The sequence below is a fragment of the Gobius niger genome (assembly GCF_951799975.1).
Source record: "Gobius niger genome assembly, chromosome: 14".
In the NCBI taxonomy this organism is placed as follows: Eukaryota; Metazoa; Chordata; class Actinopteri; order Gobiiformes; family Gobiidae; genus Gobius; species Gobius niger.
Window position 1 is genome coordinate 15,488,933 of NC_136865.1, and position 20,634 is coordinate 15,509,566.

A 20,634-nucleotide genomic window follows, 5' to 3' on the forward strand; every position below is an offset into this window, starting at 1 on the left:
CGTGTCTGATTTATTTTATTCTAAGGAGGATCCTTACGGCACAAGTAAAATGTTGACTAAAAGTACCATTTCAAAATGTTCCAGTACACCAGGCCTGGAGCAAGAACAAATAAAGGCCAGACCAGATCAAATTTGATGTAAATCATGTCTAAGCAAGCCCAAAGTAAAATAAAGTCACCTGTAGAAGCCGAAGTCAGAATCAGAATAGTTTTTATTGCCATTGTTTGAGAACACGTTGACAAACCAGGATTTTTTTCTCGGTGCAGACATGCAACAACAAAACACAACAGAGTAAAAAATAAGCTATAAGAATATTGAAATGAAGATAAAAAAAAATAAAACATAAGATATGGTAAGACTACAACAATTTGACATCAGTGGTGGCAAGTACACAAACCACCGTTTGAGAACCATTGCTCTTCAGATGGCGCTGCATTGATGGTCATGAGTTTATTTTTTTAACAGTCTGTTCTAAACCAGAAAATCGGTCTTCAAAGTGAGATGGATTTTGGATGTGGAAATGTAAATACAGCTTTGAGAGTGAGACAAAGAAACATATATTTTTAAAAGACATTTTAATCAAAACCAAAGTGCTCTACAATTTTTACACATTACACCCAAGATGTAAAAGGGCTCAGAGTCGGTGCTGGGACGTAACTGCTGTGTGGGCCGCTGAAGCTGGCTCCACTGTTATACACAGGGAACGAGGAGAGGTCGCAGCCCACGTGTGATGTGATGACGCTTTGTTGTGTGCTGCCCCCTACGGGCCACCTGGGGGACGGGTCAAACGTGCGCTCCATCTCTTCAGTGTCCCAGTTGTAGCGCCTCTTTAACCCTCTGTGCGGGCGCCCGGGCTGCGGCTCTGCTCTGCACGGGACAGTAGACACCGGAGATGGTCTAGGGGTCTGAACATATGGGCTGTCTCTCCTCAGAATAGATTCAATGGAAAAGGGACTGCTAAACTTGACTTCACGTTTGCAAGCAGCAGGTCCAGATGAGCAGACAGAAGGCCTCTGCTGCAGTGGTGGGGATGGGGTTTGGACTTTGGAGACCAACTCAGGGAAGAGCTCCAGGATACCTCTGAAGTGACGACGCACCATCTTCTCTGTGACCTGCTGCGTGTCCAGTTTCCAGTAGTTCTTTTTACTGTCTCGGGACCCTGGGGTCATTGGGACCTGTACACGAAAACACATTTAACACCCTCTATTCACAAATCACACATAATTGAAAGGAGCCTATAAAAAGGTCAACTCCTTACCTTAACAAAACAATTGTTGCTGGACAGACAGACGCGTATGTTGCCTTCCACAGATTTTCTTGGTTCCGGGATCAGCGGTGCCAGTCTGTAAAGCAACTGAAACCACAAAAATGCAATAACTTAGTGCCTATTAATGATACACTTTCCTAATATTTAAATGAATCTTCATACCTGACTGAAAGTAAGCATTTTGTCCGGAGCGTTTTGGAGAATCAAAGCAATCTTAGCCAGGTACGTTGTGCTTTTCAAGAAGTGCTCTATGTGGCTTTTTGGGACAAAAGCAGGTAGCTGACATCCCAAGTTCACCATCTTGAGGCTGGCTGGCAGAGAGTGATGTCTGTGGTCCTTGGAGTCCAGCAGTGACTTGGGGCTCGGAGGCTCTGTACTTATACCTGTATGGGACAAAAGCACTGGAGGGTGTGTTCACCTGGGTAATGGCACTCTTTTCACAAGTTGATGGGTCATAAATGTTCAAGGTGGGGCCAGCGCTGCGTGTGCATCCAAAGTCATTTGCATCAGATTAACAGGATCACCTGGTCTTTCACTTTATCCTATGCAGCCATCTAGGTGTCCCCAGTAAGACAGGCAAACGAGAAAGTAAACAAATTAGTAGAAAACTTGAATAATACAATAAAATGAATTAGATGTTTTGCCTGGCAGTTTGTATTGAATAGTTCAGACATGCTACTTAAGAGTTGTACAGCAAATATAATAGAAATAATAGACACATATAATTTTATTCCTATCATTTTAGAAGAAAAAAAAGTTTTAACAATAATTCAAGATGAGCTAATATGTTTAATCTAATTATTCTAGCAGCATTATTATCTTCTTATGGGCTATTTCTTTTGAATTCTAGCTAATGCTTTTATATTGTATAATTGGGCAAGCTGATATTTAAGAATAAAATCTGACTTTTTCCATTTTAATTTTTAACCAGCAAACACACACACAAAAAAGACGAAGCATTGGGCTGAAACAAATGATTTGTCTGTACCTCTTGTCACTTAACTATAAATCTTTTATTGACAGAGATAACTGAGGCTCCAAAGATGATATTACTTGGGCTCTCCCTAAATCAAAGCAAAGTGGATTCAGTTAAGCCGTTTAGACTGTCTGGGGGCCCTATGCATGTGAATCAGACATGTAAATGGCCGGTGATTATTGTACATTGAGGCAGCACTTACATCTTAAAGAGCCGAGTGAGTGGGCGTGAACTGTCGGCAATCTGACTGTTCAGTGAAGGTTTGCTTTGTTTTGTAAATTGTAAATCGAGAGTTGTTCAAGCAAAACTCATCATTTTAATGGCCTGTAAACTTCATTTCCTCAACATATATTTCTCTCTCATTGTGGTAAGAGCTTATTTCCACTTAGGGTATCATCTCTTCTCTGACAATATATATAACCTAACATAGCTTTGAGCAGGAGAAAAAAACTCTTTGATCCTATAAATTTGTATTTAGACTTTTAACTTAAAAAGATACCTAAAAATCACTCTTTACTTTAAATGTCTACAATATAAACCCTGAATATTGGCTTTATTCAAGCTACAGATTTGAAATCCAAAATAAATTAAAGGCATGTTTTCTTTTCATGAAAAATATAACATTATATAAAATAAACTCACTTTACATTTTTCTATTATATTTATCAGTAATCCTCAGTACCTACAGTACCAAATAAAGTTTACTAGATGTGGTCAAAAATATACTAATAAATGTGCTCACAACTTTTATTAAACTAAAATAAGATTGTCTATAAAAAGTACACATTGATTTTCTTCAGTGGCACAAATCTATTTTGCAAATGAACTCTCCAGAAAAGCCGCTCTACAACAAAAAACTGGAGAACTGTTAAGACGGTTTAGGTCTTTAACATAGTGGCTTATGGGGCTGCTTTTAAGTCGAGCATTTGCACACTAATGCATCAAACCATGAATCTGAATGGACGTCCTCTAATGGGTAAACAGGCCTTTACACAGAAGTATCAAAGTAGTGAAGAGATTTGAAACTTCCCAATCGGCCACATTCGATATGGTTTGTTGACAAAGAACAAGTCATTCTGTCGTTCTGAAGCTGCTCCTGACAGTCAGACATCGCCTAGAGAAATGTGGAATATTCAAAAAATATTGCTGTGATTTCGTCTTATTTTTTATGACGGGTTGATTTCTGTGAGGATACAGAATCTGTGGAGCAAAAGAGTTTATTCAGTTGTTAGGCAGGATAGGATTTTGTATTAAATCATTCATGAGCATAACCCATTTCTTATGTTAAGTTCTCAAATCTCTCTAGTAAATGCTTTTTTAATGACACATCACATTGGTAAAAAGCAGAGGTGGATAGAGCAGCTAAATTTTAACTCAAGAGTAACTTTACTGTGGATTTTTTTTTAGAAGAAGAAGTAATAAGTAGAGTCCAAAATTAATGAACTATTGGAAAGACATAAAAAGTGAAATCAAAAATTGTTAAGGTGTTGAAATTTCATTGGAACCAAATGTTGAGAACAATATTGGGAATATTCCTGAGCAACCTCCGATCACAATGTAACATTTCCCAATTACAAATACTACTTTTAATTGCAAAGAAAATGATTAAGGTCTCTTGGCTCAGCCTCTCCACCATTACCCAATGAAATAATACATTGGAAGTGTATCATTGGAGCACATTTCTGGACAAATTGACTTTTTTGTTGTGTCATTTTTAAATAAAAATCAAGTAAAAAAAAATACATAAAATTATGTAAATAATAATAATAATAATAATAATAAAATACTATTTTCAAAGGAAATGCCAGAGAAATATAAAACTTTTTTTTTAAGAATAAAGTAGGCTAAATTAAAGATTAGATTAGATTAGATTTACTTTATTGTCCACCGAGGTGGAAATTTGTCTTTGGTTCAGCATCACAGTCACAAAATCACACATTGTCACAACAGACATGACAGACAATAAGTTAATAAAAACAATTTAAAACAGTTGTGCTGCGACTCCACTAGATAAGACACTAATTTACTGAGCTACATGAGCAACAATTATTTTTTACTGAAGTAAGGGATACCTGCAGTAGATACTTCAAAATATTACTCAAGACAAGTAGAAGCTAAATAAATAAATAAAAAAAATAAAAATGGTAAAACTAGTCTAAGAATTAGGCTACAATTCAAACAATTAGGCCTACTCATGTATATGTACTTAAGTAAATGTAACTGAGTACTAACTGCCTATGGTTCCAAGACAAGCCTACTGGAAACTGGACAGATCCCAAAAAATATGACACGTATGAAATCATCAGAGCAGAGGCTCTGTCTGCTTAACCTGAAACTGCTGCATGCAAAGGTCCAGTGAAGCTACGATTACAGCATCGTTTCTATGGAATCTATTGGGGAGAAAAAGTCCTTATGTGGAGAGCAGTACCGCGGGGGCTGTCGTAAAGAGCTTCGACGGCCGGTAGGGGGCAGCATAATAACATAACAGCTTAATACAGTATCATGCAAGGTATTGTATATTATGTTATTTTTGTGGATCGTATTAAGCTATGCCTGGCCTATGTTTGTTAAGCCTATGTGATGCAGTTGATGTAAATGGATTTTTTATTTTATTTTTTTGGATAATCCATTATGGTGAAACAACCAGTTGTAGAACTACCCTTTAATTAGCCTATGTTTGTGCTTTTAATAGTTACCACAGATCGGCATATGTTTGTTTCTTTGAGAACTTTTGTAGACAGACTCCAAGCTAAGAGATTTTTGGCATCAGATGCCCACTCTTTCGCTGTATGGGATTACTGCTGGACGACCTAGATTGCAGTTCCAGCCCTGCTGCCCTGTATTTTTCCCTCTGGTCCCCTCCCTCCATCAGATATCCTAGTCAACAGATTACACACTGAGCACGAGCTAAACACACTATTACAGCTGCAGAGCATGTGACACACTGGGGAAGCATTTCTCTTCTCGTTTCTTAGATTCCTCTTGTGATTTACAGTGCTACCTTTTCTGCGATTCTTCGGACGACACATAACCGAGTGACAAACGCAACAATATCCTGTCGCTACTGACTCGTAGCCTAATGATAGTCATGCAAGTAAAGTTAACATAGTATGAATGTCTTCACCTTGTGTGCACATTGATTGCAAATGTCAAAACATTCAAAAACTGCATTTGTGAATCTTATGAAGTTGAATGAAGAGTATGAAGAGTTCAAATCTCTAGAAACATATATGCTACTTAACGTGTATGCAGAAAGCACCAGTATTAGCATAACTGACTGCTGTCCGTAATATATCGCCACACAAATGGTCACGTCCACACACTTTACATTTGGGCCGACTAGTGCGTGACGCCAACGTGCAACAAGTCACACTGTGCAAAGCTCGCACCGTTGCCTGTGATTAACTACGTGCAACAACAACAACCCAGTGCGAAGTTTGTGCTTAGGCTACTTGTCCCACGCTTGTTCTTAAGGTGCGGCTGTAAGAGGATCAACCTTGGGGGATCATCAACACGGCGATGTCATGTTTACATCCGGTGTGCGCTGGTCACGTCGCGCTCGTCTCCTTCGTAGCGACCACGCCCACCCAGGGAAGTTTGACCACCCACTAGCCAGGTTTACGAAATTTGCATACCATTCCTTTTATTCACTTTGCATTTCAAACCCTTATACACTCAGATGTTTTTGTACACACTTTTACAATAAATACAGGTGATGAAAGGTGAGTGAGGAAATGTTCTTTATCAAGTGAAATGACCCTTGCTTATTATTTATAGTTTTATTGCTCGACTATATCAGACTACAGATTGTTTGTCTGCTTCACAAAGGAGGTTGTCAACAGTGGTGCTATCCAGGCCAACACCAATTGTAGTCTATTGATTATTAATAGCCACCCTGTAAATCAAGCACGATCCCAGCACAGAATTTTATGTCCTACTTTGCACAAAGACTCTTTAATAATTGATTTTAATATGTTACACAGCATGGATAAAAAGCCCAAAGTCTGACAAAAACCTTAAATTCCATTGGCAATTCTTTAAAGGTGCATTATGCAACTTTTTATAGGGAAAAAAACAGTTGATATTTGGGCGTATTTGACCTTGTAGTGACCCAGCGGCTGTATGTGTGGTCAGCCTGACGCCTTTACTTTCCATCACAGTGGTCTCTAAGACTGCTGAAAACCCCCAAAAACAATTGATCCTGGAGCGTCTTAGAGCCCACTGTGATGGAAAGTAAAGGCGTCAGGCTGACCACTCATACAGCCGCTGGGTCACTACATATGTCAACTTTTTTTCCCCACATAAAAGTTGCATCATGCACCTTTAAAGTTTCTCTTTAAAGACCTTTTGACAAATATTATGTCACATAATCTATATACACTGTTAAATTGTGAATAGTTTTCTATTGGAACTACCCATCACAGCATTCACACAGCCGTTTCCTGTGTTTAGAAATGGTTTGTTGTTTTACTGCAATTTGTTCCTGAACAGGGGACCAATTACGACCAGTGAAAACAGAGGCCTCCCAAGAACACAGCAGGGGTTTTACTACAGAGAGATGAATCCACTAAGGGCCGCAGATAAACGGGCTAATTTGCCTAAACCTGTTCTTATTGTTCTCTTTATGCTCTATAAGCAGGGTACTTGAAGGGATAGATTAAAGGCAAACACAGCATAGTCCAGGAATAACACTGGCCGTGTCAGTTGTGCATTGATGTGACGATCAACAGTATTCACAGGCAGTAATAACTTGGACCAAACTTACATTGTTTATAAGTGATAAAAAGTAAAGTAGAGGTTATGAAAATATGAAATAACTGACATAAGCAATGTCGTGTAGCTTCAGTCTTTGCTTCGTGTCATCCTGGCCACTATTTTTTTTGCACGGACAGGTGCTCCTGGAATGCTATGTTCCTGACAGATAAAATATCTCACATAATTTAGTGAGAAAACCATTTGTTTCACTATACAGCCTTGCAATGCATCACCTGACAGAGTGTATCAGTTCTGAGGTTAACCTGATGATCAGTGACCATAGATCTGAGCGGATTAGGTAAACCAATATCCACATGTTTACCTTGTAAACTTATGCAACAGTTGTGCAGTTTATGCTCCCTGTCTGTATGAAACACGGCCCGTGTTTAATAAGTAGCCAGTATGTTGTTGCCCTGAACTCAAAACATTAACAGATTATTATCCCTGAGTAATTTCACACTTATGTTTATCTTTTAAGAAATGTCTGCTGACTTTTTTTTTTTTTTTACTGTTGAAAGAAGCCCATGTGACAAATAATTTGATTTAACGTCCTAGAGTTTTCTGTCTTCCTTCCATGTTTATTATATTGCACAAATAGGTGCTCAATTGGCTAAACCTTGACCTTCCTGGTTCAATCAAGCAAATCCTAATGATGCCACAGAGTTGGATTTTATCATTAACAATTTGTATGTCCCTGTTAGTCACTCTGTAACTACCTTTATCAACATCAAGGTAAACAGGACAGTCTTATCAACGCAGTGCATTCTGATAACGGAATAGAGGTCAGACTAAAATTTATGCTCATACAACTGCAATAATAATTCTATAACCAAATAAAAAAGGCAAGGCTTGTTTGAATGATAAAACCATAATAAAAATGTAGTAGAATTTCACTTTAGGAAACAATTGAGAACATGTAGATGCATCACTGTGGAGTTAAATATCTTATTAATGAGTGATTATTATTGACAATTAAAGAAGATTTTTTCTCATTCAAGTGAAAAAAAAATGTGTGTGACACGTGTAAGTTTATTTCTATTAGTCAGTGTACAATGCTTGTTCCATTGGCAATCTTATCTTTTTATCTTAAAATCAACACTCTTTTTTTCTTCATTAAAGCAATGTTAGGCCGTTTAAGATGCTCCTTTTTCGCAGTGCTGCAATCATTGCACGTTCAAATATTTCTAAAAGTTGTCTTTCTGTCATTATCAAAGTACACGCGTGACTTGGTGTTTTGAGAGTAGCAACAGATTTACAACTTTACCCACATTTAACTACGTGACCTACAGACACAGCTCATGTCGTGCGTGGATGACTCACCACACCATTACAACCCTATTGCAATGACTGGGGTGACTAAGACTGGTTTCTTCTGGCTCTGAGCAGAGTTACAACAAAGAATCTGGGAATGGGTGTGCTGCTGAGTAATGCTATAGTACGAGGCAAAAGTAAACTGAGTGAAGAACAAGCACTAGTTTTCTATTGCGCTTGGCCCGCGTGAGCTTTGACCTGCATGCCCGAACCTGCAGCTGGCTGTTTGCTGGAATTACATTACAGTGGACTTATTGATCACTGCAAACTGAATGAACCCATTCTATCTAGCACACTGAAGAGGAGGTCAAGATGTTGCGTAATAATGCGTAATGGTATGTCAAAAAATACTGCACGGTCAAGTATTGTGACACTGTGTAACCTGTCAATCTTCAAAAGCTCACAAAATTATAAACTTATTATCATGTTATGGGCGTTGTCAGTAAGGGGGGGGAAAACAAAACAAAAAATACATAGGGAATAGTTGCATTTCCTTCAAATGAGGCGATTGTCCAGCCGGATCCTATTGAAGGCCTCACATTACACGTCCACAGTGTGTCTATTGTTTCCTAACAAGGGCTTTACACACTTCAATACTAGCACTTCTGAAAGGCAGATTCACGCTGTTCGAGCCAGGCAGAAGCAGGTTGGAAAATTCCACTTTCAAGTGAACCTACATACTGTATGATCCGAGTCTGGTCATGGTGTGTGCGTTATGGTGCTAAAGCTGTAATGTGTTGAATCCTAAAGATAATTAAATTACGAGATAACAGAGCCCCTGGTCTGACTTTGATTGAAGCCTGTCTCTAAAAGTCCGATAAGATACTATTGTGTTACAAGGAGATTGTAGCGACACTAGGGAAGGGCTACCTTTTACACATACCACCCGGCCTAAAACAATGTTGCAAACTTGGCAACACACCAGTCCACCGCCATGTGCCATAATCAGCACATCCTCCACGCCACAGGAAAATGCCTAAAAATAGAAACAAGCACATTTTTATATATATATTAAAAACAATTAGTTTGCATTCACACACAGAGACGTAGATGACACTGTTGCGGAAAGGTTTAATAGTCCTCACAAACAGTAACAAATGTCAAACTTTCTCAAACTGTTAAAAGCTACATCCATTTTTTTTTTTGCAGTTAAAAGTTAAAATAGGAAGTTCCAAATGACCGCTTTCCTCGTGGCAACCGCTGGCTTCAGCTGCGCGTTCACACCAGCCCCACGTCCAGCTGCTGCCGCGGGCCAATGGAAAGCGCGATGGGGGGAGGGGGCGGGGTCGCACCCACAGAAGCTTTATAAAATTCCCTCATACATCCGCATTTCACGTTATAAACAAAGCAACGCGTTATCCGAGAGAGACAGTTGGTGCGATCAGAAAAGCTTTTTTTTTTGCTCGAAGGCTGCAGAGGACGTGTGTTATTCAGGACAATCAAAGTTGTACAGGTAGGTTCATTTACTTCTAAACTTAACTTGATACTTTGTCGCTTACATCATGTGCGACTTGTTGAACACCATAGTGTAGCTCATCGAAGTGGGGTACTGAGGTGACAGTTGACTTTCTTGGGAGTTGCTTTCAGGCTTTAAGTGCATGCAGAGTTAGGTAAAGCCTGCTGAAGCAAATGCAGGCAATTTCCAAACAAACCATAGCTCAAAAGCATGCGTAAAAACCTCACTTATCATTCCACATGTGGCAGAGGAGCAACTTCACTCAGACTGTGTTGCTGCGTAAACGTTATTCTTGGCATATAACGCACTGTAATTTCCAGCAAGTGCCAGTGTTCAGACATGCCCCTAAATCCTTTGAGACATGTGTAAAAGAAAAAAGTCAAACCTACAATAAAAAAACCTGACCAGACTAGAAGATCCAGATTGGCGGAGGAGCAAATGCAGCGCGGATGTTGTCTGAACACGTTTCCCTCTTGTGTTTATCCCACAGACCCCCCACTGACCAGGGTTGTGTTACAGAGCACTACAGCTTTACAAACCCTTTTTTTTTTTTTCAGTTTCCAAATGTAGGACAGCTTACTGAAGCAGACCGTGGATGCTGTTACACTGATTTTTCAGAACCAGGGATTTGACAGATTAAGTGAGTTCCCAAAGATTAGGGATGCAATCATTGTTTTTACAGATGGATGCAGGGGGATTGTGGATTTAAAACTATACGGAGACTATGAGCGGGAGAGTATGCCATGGCCTTCATGCTTCCACCCCCCTCCAAATAGTTGAGTTGCTTCACATCTAATCTCACAGTATGCTCCTCGTGTTAAGTTTTTTGTTCACTGTCCTGGCTTAAAACAGCGTGTCAGGATTTAGCTTTGGCTGCAGCAAAACAGCATCTGTGTTGTTGTTGTTGTTGTTGTCGTTGTCGCTGCTTAAGTAACATTCGGATGCAGTTGAGGAATTTCTTTTTGTATTTTCTATACATTTTTGTGTGTGTGTTTGTGTCATACTTACTACTAATTAATACCACTTAATATTATTTATGTGATGGGCTAATCCATTTTCCCCCTAGTTCATTCCAGGCCATTCTTTGTCGAAGATCCCCTATCCTCCCACCATTTCCTGTTGATTGCATAACTTAGTTTCATTTCTACCCAGGCCCTAATGTTTTGACTCCTTAACTGCAACCTGATAGTTTTATTCACCTTTTCTCATTTTATGTCTCTTTTAAAACAGAAGCATCAACACTCTTGTCCACATGCAAAGAACTGGTTAGCGTTTGTGAGCTGCCAATCCAGTTTGGAGTGGTTCCAGTTTAGAGGAAACTCCCCCAAAATATCTCGTCGAGACCCTACATACTGACACAAGCCTTTAGAACATAAAATATCTCTCCACCTGTGCACATAGCCACTCATGACCCAGCATAGCCTTGCAGCAGCAGAAACAGTTCATTAGGTTTTCATTGATTAAACTTAAAACTCAGCTTCACTGAACTTTGTCCGGGTCAAACATTAGCTCGGTAACACCTCAGGCTTATCATGCGGCCTCATTGAGCTTCTTGCAGAGATGTTTTGGCATCGTGCAAATCCGTTATAAGAGGCAAATGCACTGTTGCAGCCCTGAGATACAATAGAATAGAATTTATATTGTGTCCTTATGGAGAAATTTGTCTCGGATAACCAGGTACAAACAAAAGCACAGAACAGAAATATAAGTACATTAAAAAGCACAAACCATACACATTCCTGTATGGTTTAAGAGTTGATGTAAATCTAAAACATCAAATGACCACATATTTACTAGATTGCAGATTCAGTTCAGAACATTCTAAGACACCATAGTCACTCCCAGACCAAATAGCCTTAGGCAAAAAGTGAAAAAAAAAGAAGAAGAAAAATACCAAACAAACAAAAACATCTATTACACAGTACTGCAAAGTTAGTGCAGTTGAAGGGCCCTTTACACACTATACTACTACACAAATACAAACACAACTTTTGAGATTTACATTTTCACATTCATCAGCTAAAATCAATGTATGTTATAACTACAAAATGAATTAAAATTGTAGGTAGTTGGGTTCATTTTGATTCCAGTCTGCTCATCTTTTGCATATTTTCCACATTTGTCTTTATTAAATTAGAAGTGCATTTTCCTACAATCTGAGCTTCAGTTCTTTCATGTTTCTGTGATAAAGTGGTTCCATGTCTCTGGAATTTGTATGGGGGCTGATCTCTTGTTCCCTCAAACAAAGATACTGCAGTGCTGCTGAGACAGTCATGCTTTTGGAGCCTTCTGCAGAAAAATGAACTTGTTGTGTGATACTCCTCTTCCTTGTTGCTATTGTCAGAGCCAGCTTAATCTGGTCTGTGTTGTCTACAAGCATGTGCGCACAGGGCCAGTGTGTGTATCTAGGGCGTGTACTCCGACACAGTGGCCATATGTGCACACATTTGAACAGGTTACAAATCTTTGCCCCGTGAATACCTTGCAGTCCTGTGAGGTTTGGTTTGGCCCTTTACAAAGCGTGAATTAAAAGCTTGAAAAAGGAGCAAACATAGCAACACTGAAACTAAGCAGCAACTGGGACAAGCAAGGCTATAGATACAAAGCAAGAGAGGTGGGAAATAAGGCTTGGGTGTTTGGATGGGAAAGCTCACTTCCTATTTGTACTGGTCAGTCCAGGATCCAAACGGGCTCCTTGCTCTTTGGACGGTGCAGGGGCCGGGGCACAAAGACCTCTGTTGACAAGCTGATACAATTTGCATGCACAGCCACTGGTAGCTCACTTTCTTCCAACTTAGCATCATGATCAGCACAATAAACAAATGCTTGGCATCTCCACCCAAGCCCATTTTTTTCTTCTGCTCTTAGCCTTTTCCAGTCCCTTTGTCTTTGTGTACCCTATATATTTACCAGCCCACTCTCCCAGAAACTAAGTGAAATGCTTCGTTAGAATCTCTAAGTTACATTTATAAGCTCCTTTTTGTTGTATAAGATTTTTTCATCTTTTATCTCTTTTCATCTCTAGTTCTGCACTAGAACCCTAGGCTTTTTAATAGGAATGTTTTTTTTCATCTCAACAGTCACTTCATTTAAGGGCGGGGTCTTTCATGTCACTGCAGGTAACACGACCAGTTGCTGCTTGTACTTCTCCCTTACTTTGTTAGTTTGTTAGATGCGACACAAATGCCGGCTTGTCTTTTTACTCACCTTCTAATGTCGAAATCTACAGGGACCTAACCTTTTATCCTTGTTCCCACAGACTACACTCCAAAATGGATGATATCCAGACTGTTGAGTCCAAACCTTTGCTGGTCGACAGAGAGCTACCGGTTAGTATTGTCCATAAAATAAAATAAAGCAAATAGTGTTGGTATTCTCAAATCAAAACACCAAATCTTTGTAATGAATATTTCTATTCATTTTCTATAGTTAACTGTATTTTCATACGTATATAATGTATTACACAGTCCTTCTGCAGATGCAGACAGGATGAAGCCTGTAGGTTATTGGATTAGGGCACGTTACAATGTGATTGCATTAGTTTTGTGTTTTCATCACTGTTCTTTCTTCGCAGGGCCTGAGAGAAGCTGTAATGCAGCTAGTTGTTAAGGTGGGTCTCAGTGAAAAAAAAAAATACAACAAAAAAACCCACATCTGTGGTTGTGGCTTATAACACAAAGTAACATATTATTATCCTGTCAATACGAATTTGTTTTAGCACCATCTAGTGGTTGATTAAATGAAATGTCCTGATTAATGCTGAAGCAGTGGCTCATTTATCACACTGATTACTGTCTCACTATTATAAAAGCAATGATCTAATTTGGATCTAACTAATTCACTTAGCTTTAAAAGGGATGAAACACGTTGCCACTCAAACATTCATTTCTTGCCGTGACCTGTGCTTTTTTTGATTTGGAGCATTGTTACTAACTTGAGGGAAGAATTGGGTCAGAATATGCAGAGAATTGTAACCACCAGCAATCAGTGGCCTGGTAGGGGACCATTGATCGCATTGGTGTTCAGTTAGCCTCCCCTGAACTGCTATGGCAATTTTATGGACTACAATCAAAAGTATGCAGATTTTGTTGAGAAGTAATTTCTTGCTAAAGATTAGAAGACCAGGGTGTAACACAACAACAATCCTCTATAAAATCAAGGCAGATTTCATGTTTCAAACAATGTCCTTCCAGTGTAAAGCAAACACGGTTAGATGATGTTTTTGAAAGGCATCAGAATAGGTTCCCAAAAGGGATGTCACTAAACCTTCTGGCAGTTTGGAGTGACGCACCAGTTTGCTAAAAAAAACCACAATGCTTTTAGGTTGTACTGATGAGTCGTTGAATGGGAGGAGCGATCTGTTCATTTGAATTATAGAACTAATTCACCCCACGTGGCCTTAATTTGATCTGGTGCCACACTGACCAGAAACCCACATGAACTGTGTGATGGCTCTGCTGCTGCTAGAGCAAAGTATCTTGGAAATTAGCCAAAGGTTTTTTCCTAGTGACAATACCATTCAGTTCAAACTGGTTTAGCACGCACTCGTCATCCCCTTAACAGGTCATGTCACTCTTGACCCTTGACATGTCTTTGTTTACTGATATTATGACATGGTGCCTGTAACAAGTCCTACAGCTGCAACTGAAGTTGGGTTGCCTTAAAGGCAACTAACTTGTACCAGATTTTTTTAAATTGTTTTTTTTTTTACTATTTGTGAAACTACGGAATATTGAATAAGCAGTGGTTTGTGAAAATAGACCATGTAATATGAAACTTGTTTATTGAAAGTGAGCTTGTGACAATGATCCTGGAAAGTGACCTGAAAGCTGTGAATTGTGTTGGAATGTGAGTTTTGACCACAACCAACAGTTTAAACTTTTACTCCTTCATTTATTGTTGTAGATACATAACGTCTTGTTTTTGGCCTGGAGTAAATCAACATGACACCTAATACCATTGCAATATTGAGTTAGGATGGTCTATTGACAATGTAGCAACACATGTACTTATGTAATAATTAATAAGAAATGCTAGTACAAGCGGTAATGTTTGGCCAAATGTTAAATTTTTTAGGTGCCTGGCTGATTATTGCCAGTCAATCTGCACTTGTACTTCATTTCTCATGCCCATAGTGTCCACTTGTTTAGTCAGTGCCTCTCAATCTGACATTGGCTGATCCAATTTAGGGATCTCTTCATCCAGAATTAGCTTGTTTTGACCAGCCTGCAATGCACCATGGGAGGCCATGAGCTTAGGCCACCTGGTAAGCTACTGGGGTATAAAATCCAGCTCCAGAGTCTGGAGCTCCCTGACCATCTAAAAAGGGCATTTGTTGTTGGAATTGTTAGCCGCAAACATGGTTTTGGAGGATTCTGATGTGGAGATGATTGTGGCCGAATTGGAAGTCACTGTAAGTACTTCCATCGTTGAGTTTTTATAATTTGAGGAATCAGTTACTGAGTTTGTAGATTTGCTTGACAATGTCTTTGTACTGAAAGTGAAGTCTATAAGGATGCAATGTAAAGAATTAGACATAAATTGAACATTTGTCATCCCTGATATTCAGTTAATTTATTGTATTGTTAAAAACAAGCAAACAATGATACTGAATAGTGGGATGCATAGCATTAGGAACTGGAATAGTCTCCCATTATCAATAAGAGAGAGTCCAACACTGGCCACTTTAAAATCACACCTAAAGCATTGGCTACATGAAAAACAGGCCTGCAAACACTTAGTGCTTAGTTGTTGTCACCTGTGTTTTTTGTATTTGCGTTGCTGCTGTGTGTTTTATTTGTTTGTTTATTTGAGCAGTATATATTCTGCTCAAAAGGAGTGGGCTGAAGCAATAAGCTTATGAGCGCCAACCCCCAAACCCAATGCAATAAAAAAGTAAATTTCTTAATGGAACAAAAAGAACAACACTTCATCAAGTAAACAACAAGGAAACAACTGTTTAATCTCTGTCGCCTGCCCAGGGACGTCAGACGGAAACTAGCATCTTTGCAATAGTCGGGCTTATCAAACGTTGCACATGTTCATTCAAATTCCCTTTTTATAACAACATGTTGGTTTATCATTTCAGGGAAAAATAAATAAATGCATTATATATACATATATATATAATGCATTTATACATATAACTATAATAACTATATTGTTAGATGAAGTTATATATTGCTATGCCTGCCCACATTTTGTACGTATTATGGAAAATTATAATGATGAAATAATGCAAATGTATACTCCTACAGGAGCATGATGTAGAGACTCCTTATGGAAGAGTCCACTGTACGATGAAGGGAGTTCCCAAGGGCGATAGGCCGATTATCCTCACCTACCACGACATTGGACTCAATCGTAAGACTTCCTTTCTATTTCTGTTTTATTCTTCTATTTTTAGTCTGCATTAAATCACATTTACTTAACATTCACAATTGCATGTCGTTTTTCTGCTGTACAACCATAATAATAATAATAATAATATTTTTTTAAATGATCTGATTTTCTATATCCCATTTCAGTGATCAAAGTGATTATCAATATATTGGGTTATAAAGGCACGGGCAGGTTTAATAACTGCTTCAAAGTTTACTTTGCTACTGAAGGTTTGCAGTGTTTAACGACATGGACATATAGTCATGAATAATTCACTTTTTTTTTCTAGACAAAACCTGTTGGGACACACTTTTTAGCCACGAAGACATGGCGGAGATTATGCAGCATTTCGCGGTGTGTCACGTGGATGCTCCTGGGCAACATGAAGGGGCTAACACCTTTTCCACTGGGTGAGCCAGACACACATAGACTAATGTATGTCAGACTGTCTCTGGCCTTTGACTTAGCTGATAGAAGATCATTGTGGATGTACTTAAGGCGGCCTAATTTACAAAGGCCACTGGAGGTGTTTGTCCTGCTCACAGTAATCTACCCATTGCTTCATTTCACTGAACCAGAAAATGACACTTTTATTGATTGCAATGATGTCTGTTGTCAATGACTGATCACTGCGACTTGCTCCAACAGATATGAATATCCCTCCATGGACCAGCTGTCTGAGACCCTTCCCTTGGTGCTCAAGCATTTTGGGTAACTTGACTTTTCAGTGTGCACTTGCTCTTCTGTCATTTAAAGATATTTTCTAACCCGTTTTCTAACAGTTCCCTTGTATGCGTGTGCCCTCTAGGCTCAAGAGTGTCATTGGGATGGGCACTGGAGCAGGAGCCTATATTCTGACTCAATTTGCTGTAAGTTGCCCTCGACTTGACTTTTTTTTGCCAGACCTAATAATTCTTCTTTGGGTTTAATCAATTTAGGATTAGCACAGGGAGCTAATGTGTTGCTCTTATAGCTTATTTTGGCAAAGCTACTCTTATTGCATGAACCTGCTGAGCCATAAAAGCCAGAGGAATGTCCCACTGCAAGACTAACATTATGCTCAGTAGGAAGTCTGCCTTTGTTGATTAAGCTGATAGAGATACTGTTTAGTCTGAACCAAAAAATGGGCCTTAAAACATCATAATTTATAAACATTTTTAAGTTTGATTTAACTATTTGTTCAATCACTTATAATTGTTTTTTAGCTTGACTATCCAAACATGATCGAGGGCTTAATGCTCATCAACATCAACCCATGTGCTGAGGGCTGGATGGACTGGGCCGCCCACAAGGTTTGTCAACTAATTTAATGCAGTATAATTAATATATAATATGAAAAACAAAACCATGAACTCCTATTGTTTCTATTTTAGATTAGTGGCTGGACTCATGCTGAGCCTGACACGATCATTTCCCATCTCTTTGGAAAGGTAGGTTCACCAGTGCAACAGATGTCCGCAAACATATCGCAGAATTTAGGGCAAACGGTGCTGACCCTTTGTGTCTTTGCAGGAGGAGATCCATCACAACCAGGACCTGATTGCAACATACCGCCATCACATCTTAAATGACATGAACCAGTTTAACCTGCATCTTTTTGTCAAGTCCTATGAAAGGTAAGGCACTGACAGCATTTTTAAATTCAGTACAATATGAGCCCAGCTTGATACATATTTTTCTTTACAGTCGTAGAGATCTGGAAATTGAGAGGCCTCTCCCTGGAAGCAATGTTAGAACTCTTAAGTAAGTTGTCTCTGAAGAACAGCAGCATAGAGGCATTTGCTGTTGCTTGGTTTCCTCGATTAATAATGGTGAGTGTTTTCACAGGTGCCATTCTCTTCTGGTGGTCGGTGATAACTCTCCCGCTGTTGAGGCTGTTGTAAGTAAAAATATGTGCATTTTTATGTTTTAATTGTTTGTGGGGTTTAAAGGCCACAGATGTCAAGAAACAAACATGAAACCTGAAAAAAATAGTTTAAACATTTGAATGAAAATAATAACTTGTATTGTATTATTTACCTTTCATGCATATGTGTTACCTATAGGTTGAGTGCAACACCAAGCTGGACCCGACCAAGACTACCTTGCTTAAGGTGAGCCCCATCCTCACACATACTGTAGCCCTATGGCTGATGTCCTTATTCCGATCAAAGTGGCCCTGATGGAAAGACATGGACTGATAAGTTTCCAGTGTCTCAGCATTCACCTGGTAACTAATTAACCACAGAGAGGACAGCTGAATGTACCAGAGGCAGTGTGTATGCATGCGACTGCTCAGAGCACGATCTGTTGCAAGTGACCTACTTGTGTTGCCCTATGGCAAGCCTTTTATGATCCACATCCGAGACCAAATAGCCGTTTGTACTCGATGGGTGTGCTTTATTGGGGTTAACAGTCCATGTTGTAGATGAACACTGATTGTGGAAGTAAGTGGGACATGGTGTTTGGCATGTTGAGTGAGACCTGTTGAATGGGGTAATGAAGTGTGATTATTGCATAGCTCTGTTCTAATGACCACTGTTTTCTCTCGTCTGGCCCAGATGGCTGACTGTGGAGGCATGCCCCAACTTGACCAGGTGTGTATGAATAAAGTACTAGTAGTAAATATTGTTGAGAATGAGCACCGTTTAATCAGTGCAAGGGTGGAAGAAGGTTGCATGTAAGAGCATTAGCAAGAGGCAGACGTGTGCCACAGTTGTAATCCCCTGCCCTGCACTGCACCTGTTCATAGCAGCTGTCATTTTACAGATCTGAGCAAGAGGCTTTAGATTAGACACGGAAATCATCAATGATATGTAAACACAGGCAGCAATTAAGTGATGCCAAGAGGGCTAATTATTATCTGTATTTTATTGCAGCCTGCAAAACTAACTGAAGCATTCAAGTACTTCATCCAAGGCATGGGATACAGTAAGTATTGTTGCATTTACTGTGTATGAGTAGGCTGAATAGGATAAATAATGGAGGTGGGGCCCCTGGTGGTAAAATAAAGCACTCTCTGATTCTCTTTTGTTACTGAGTAAAGTCCATAATCACTAGACCAGTGGTTCAAACACATTAAAAGTTTGATATGCTGTTTTAATGTGCATTATAAATAAAGTCGGCATTATGTAGTTAAAAGTGACTTGTTTCCTGTTTTGTGAGACCTGACTTCATATTTTTCCCTCCCCACAGTGCCCGCTGCCAGCATGACTCGTCTGGTCCGGTCCCGCACTGCCTCTGGCTCAAGTGTCCACTCCATGGAAGGAAACCGCTCCCGGTCCCACACGCACGACGGAAACCGCTCGCGCTCCCACACCAATGAGGGCAACCGCAGTCGCAGTCAGACGGCAGAGAGGGGGCGCTCTCACACAGAAAGTGCCATGGATGGCGTGGACCAGTCTGTGCCCAAGTCCACCGAAGTGTCCTGCTAAATGATATGCTCTCCAGACAAGTCTCTCCAAAACCTCTCAGAGTTCCATCAAGTTGGTGCTTCGCTGCCCTTAACTGCACATCCCTATTCACAAATGACGCACAAGAGGCTACGATTTTAGTGTATAATCTGTACAGCCATTGTCATCTAAAGTGTTATTCTGTTTTGCCATTTTTTCAAAAAAGGGACTTTGTTGGCAACATGAGGTTCAAGCTCTTTGATTTTGAGATCCTGTGCAGTTAGAGGCAACATGGCACGTGTAGACACAGAACTGAAGCAGCGAATGTCAGAGAAAGCTGTAGCTGTGAGTTCTAATTTTATTTCATTTGACAAACCTGTTAATCTCAATATTCTTGTAATGTTTAAACTGCTATCTCAGCTATACCGGATTGTAAATGTCCTTTTCTATCATTGTTTTTGATCATCTATTCGTTTACTTTATGTTTGAGGTAAAATTGTTTGTATGTAGGAGTGGATTTGCAGATGTGGAGACTGAAATGGGGGGCACCTAGACATTAAAATGTATGTAATAAAATGTAACTAATACCTTGTACATACAACAAATAAGGTCTCATCCTATCGTGTCAATGAAACCACCCTTTATTTTAATGGGTTGTGTATCTCATAACGTTCAATAATTTCTGATACCTCCAGATTTTTCATGATCGAGTTTGGATTTTACAATGCTGTCTCAATTATGGTTCAGACATCCGTCAGAATTTGTGATTTTCTATGCAATTTAGCACAAAGGAACAAAGATGTGCCATGATATGTTGAATTTCTAGACAAGTTGCTCCAATCAGGTGGATTCTGGGTGAGTGAATTTATGTTAATATGAACATAGCCGTAGAACTTACCCAACATCTTGTACTCCCACATATTTCTTGCACTACAGCAACAATTGCTTTGTAGAAAACTTAAAACAGCTTTGTAAAGATGCAATATTCATCTGCCTAATGCTGTAGAAATGCATTACAATGATGTACGTTTGTATTTATGAAAAATACAATAAAAACATGTAACATTTTTCCTGACCTTGTCATTTATTGCATCAATTTCACCACTCGGTTAGTGAG

At 39.4% G+C, this 20,634-nt stretch overlaps 1 protein-coding gene across 1 annotated transcript; it reads left to right on the forward strand.

Moving 5' to 3' along the window:
- The first annotated feature begins 9,599 nt into the window (after positions 1 to 9,599).
- On the forward strand, positions 9,600 to 20,549 carry ndrg1a (N-myc downstream regulated 1a). The gene is made up of 16 exons (XM_079571463.1): positions 9,600 to 9,762; positions 13,025 to 13,094; positions 13,340 to 13,375; positions 16,023 to 16,128; positions 16,436 to 16,556; positions 16,795 to 16,857; positions 16,955 to 17,015; positions 17,352 to 17,438; positions 17,520 to 17,576; positions 17,659 to 17,762; positions 17,833 to 17,889; positions 17,974 to 18,025; positions 18,192 to 18,239; positions 18,687 to 18,722; positions 19,005 to 19,056; positions 19,321 to 20,549. Exons 2-16 carry the CDS (start codon positions 13,038 to 13,040, stop codon positions 19,557 to 19,559), a joined length of 1,176 nt encoding a protein of 391 aa, XP_079427589.1. The 5' UTR covers positions 9,600 to 9,762; positions 13,025 to 13,037; the 3' UTR covers positions 19,560 to 20,549.
- Positions 20,550 to 20,634: the final 85 nt, after the last annotated feature.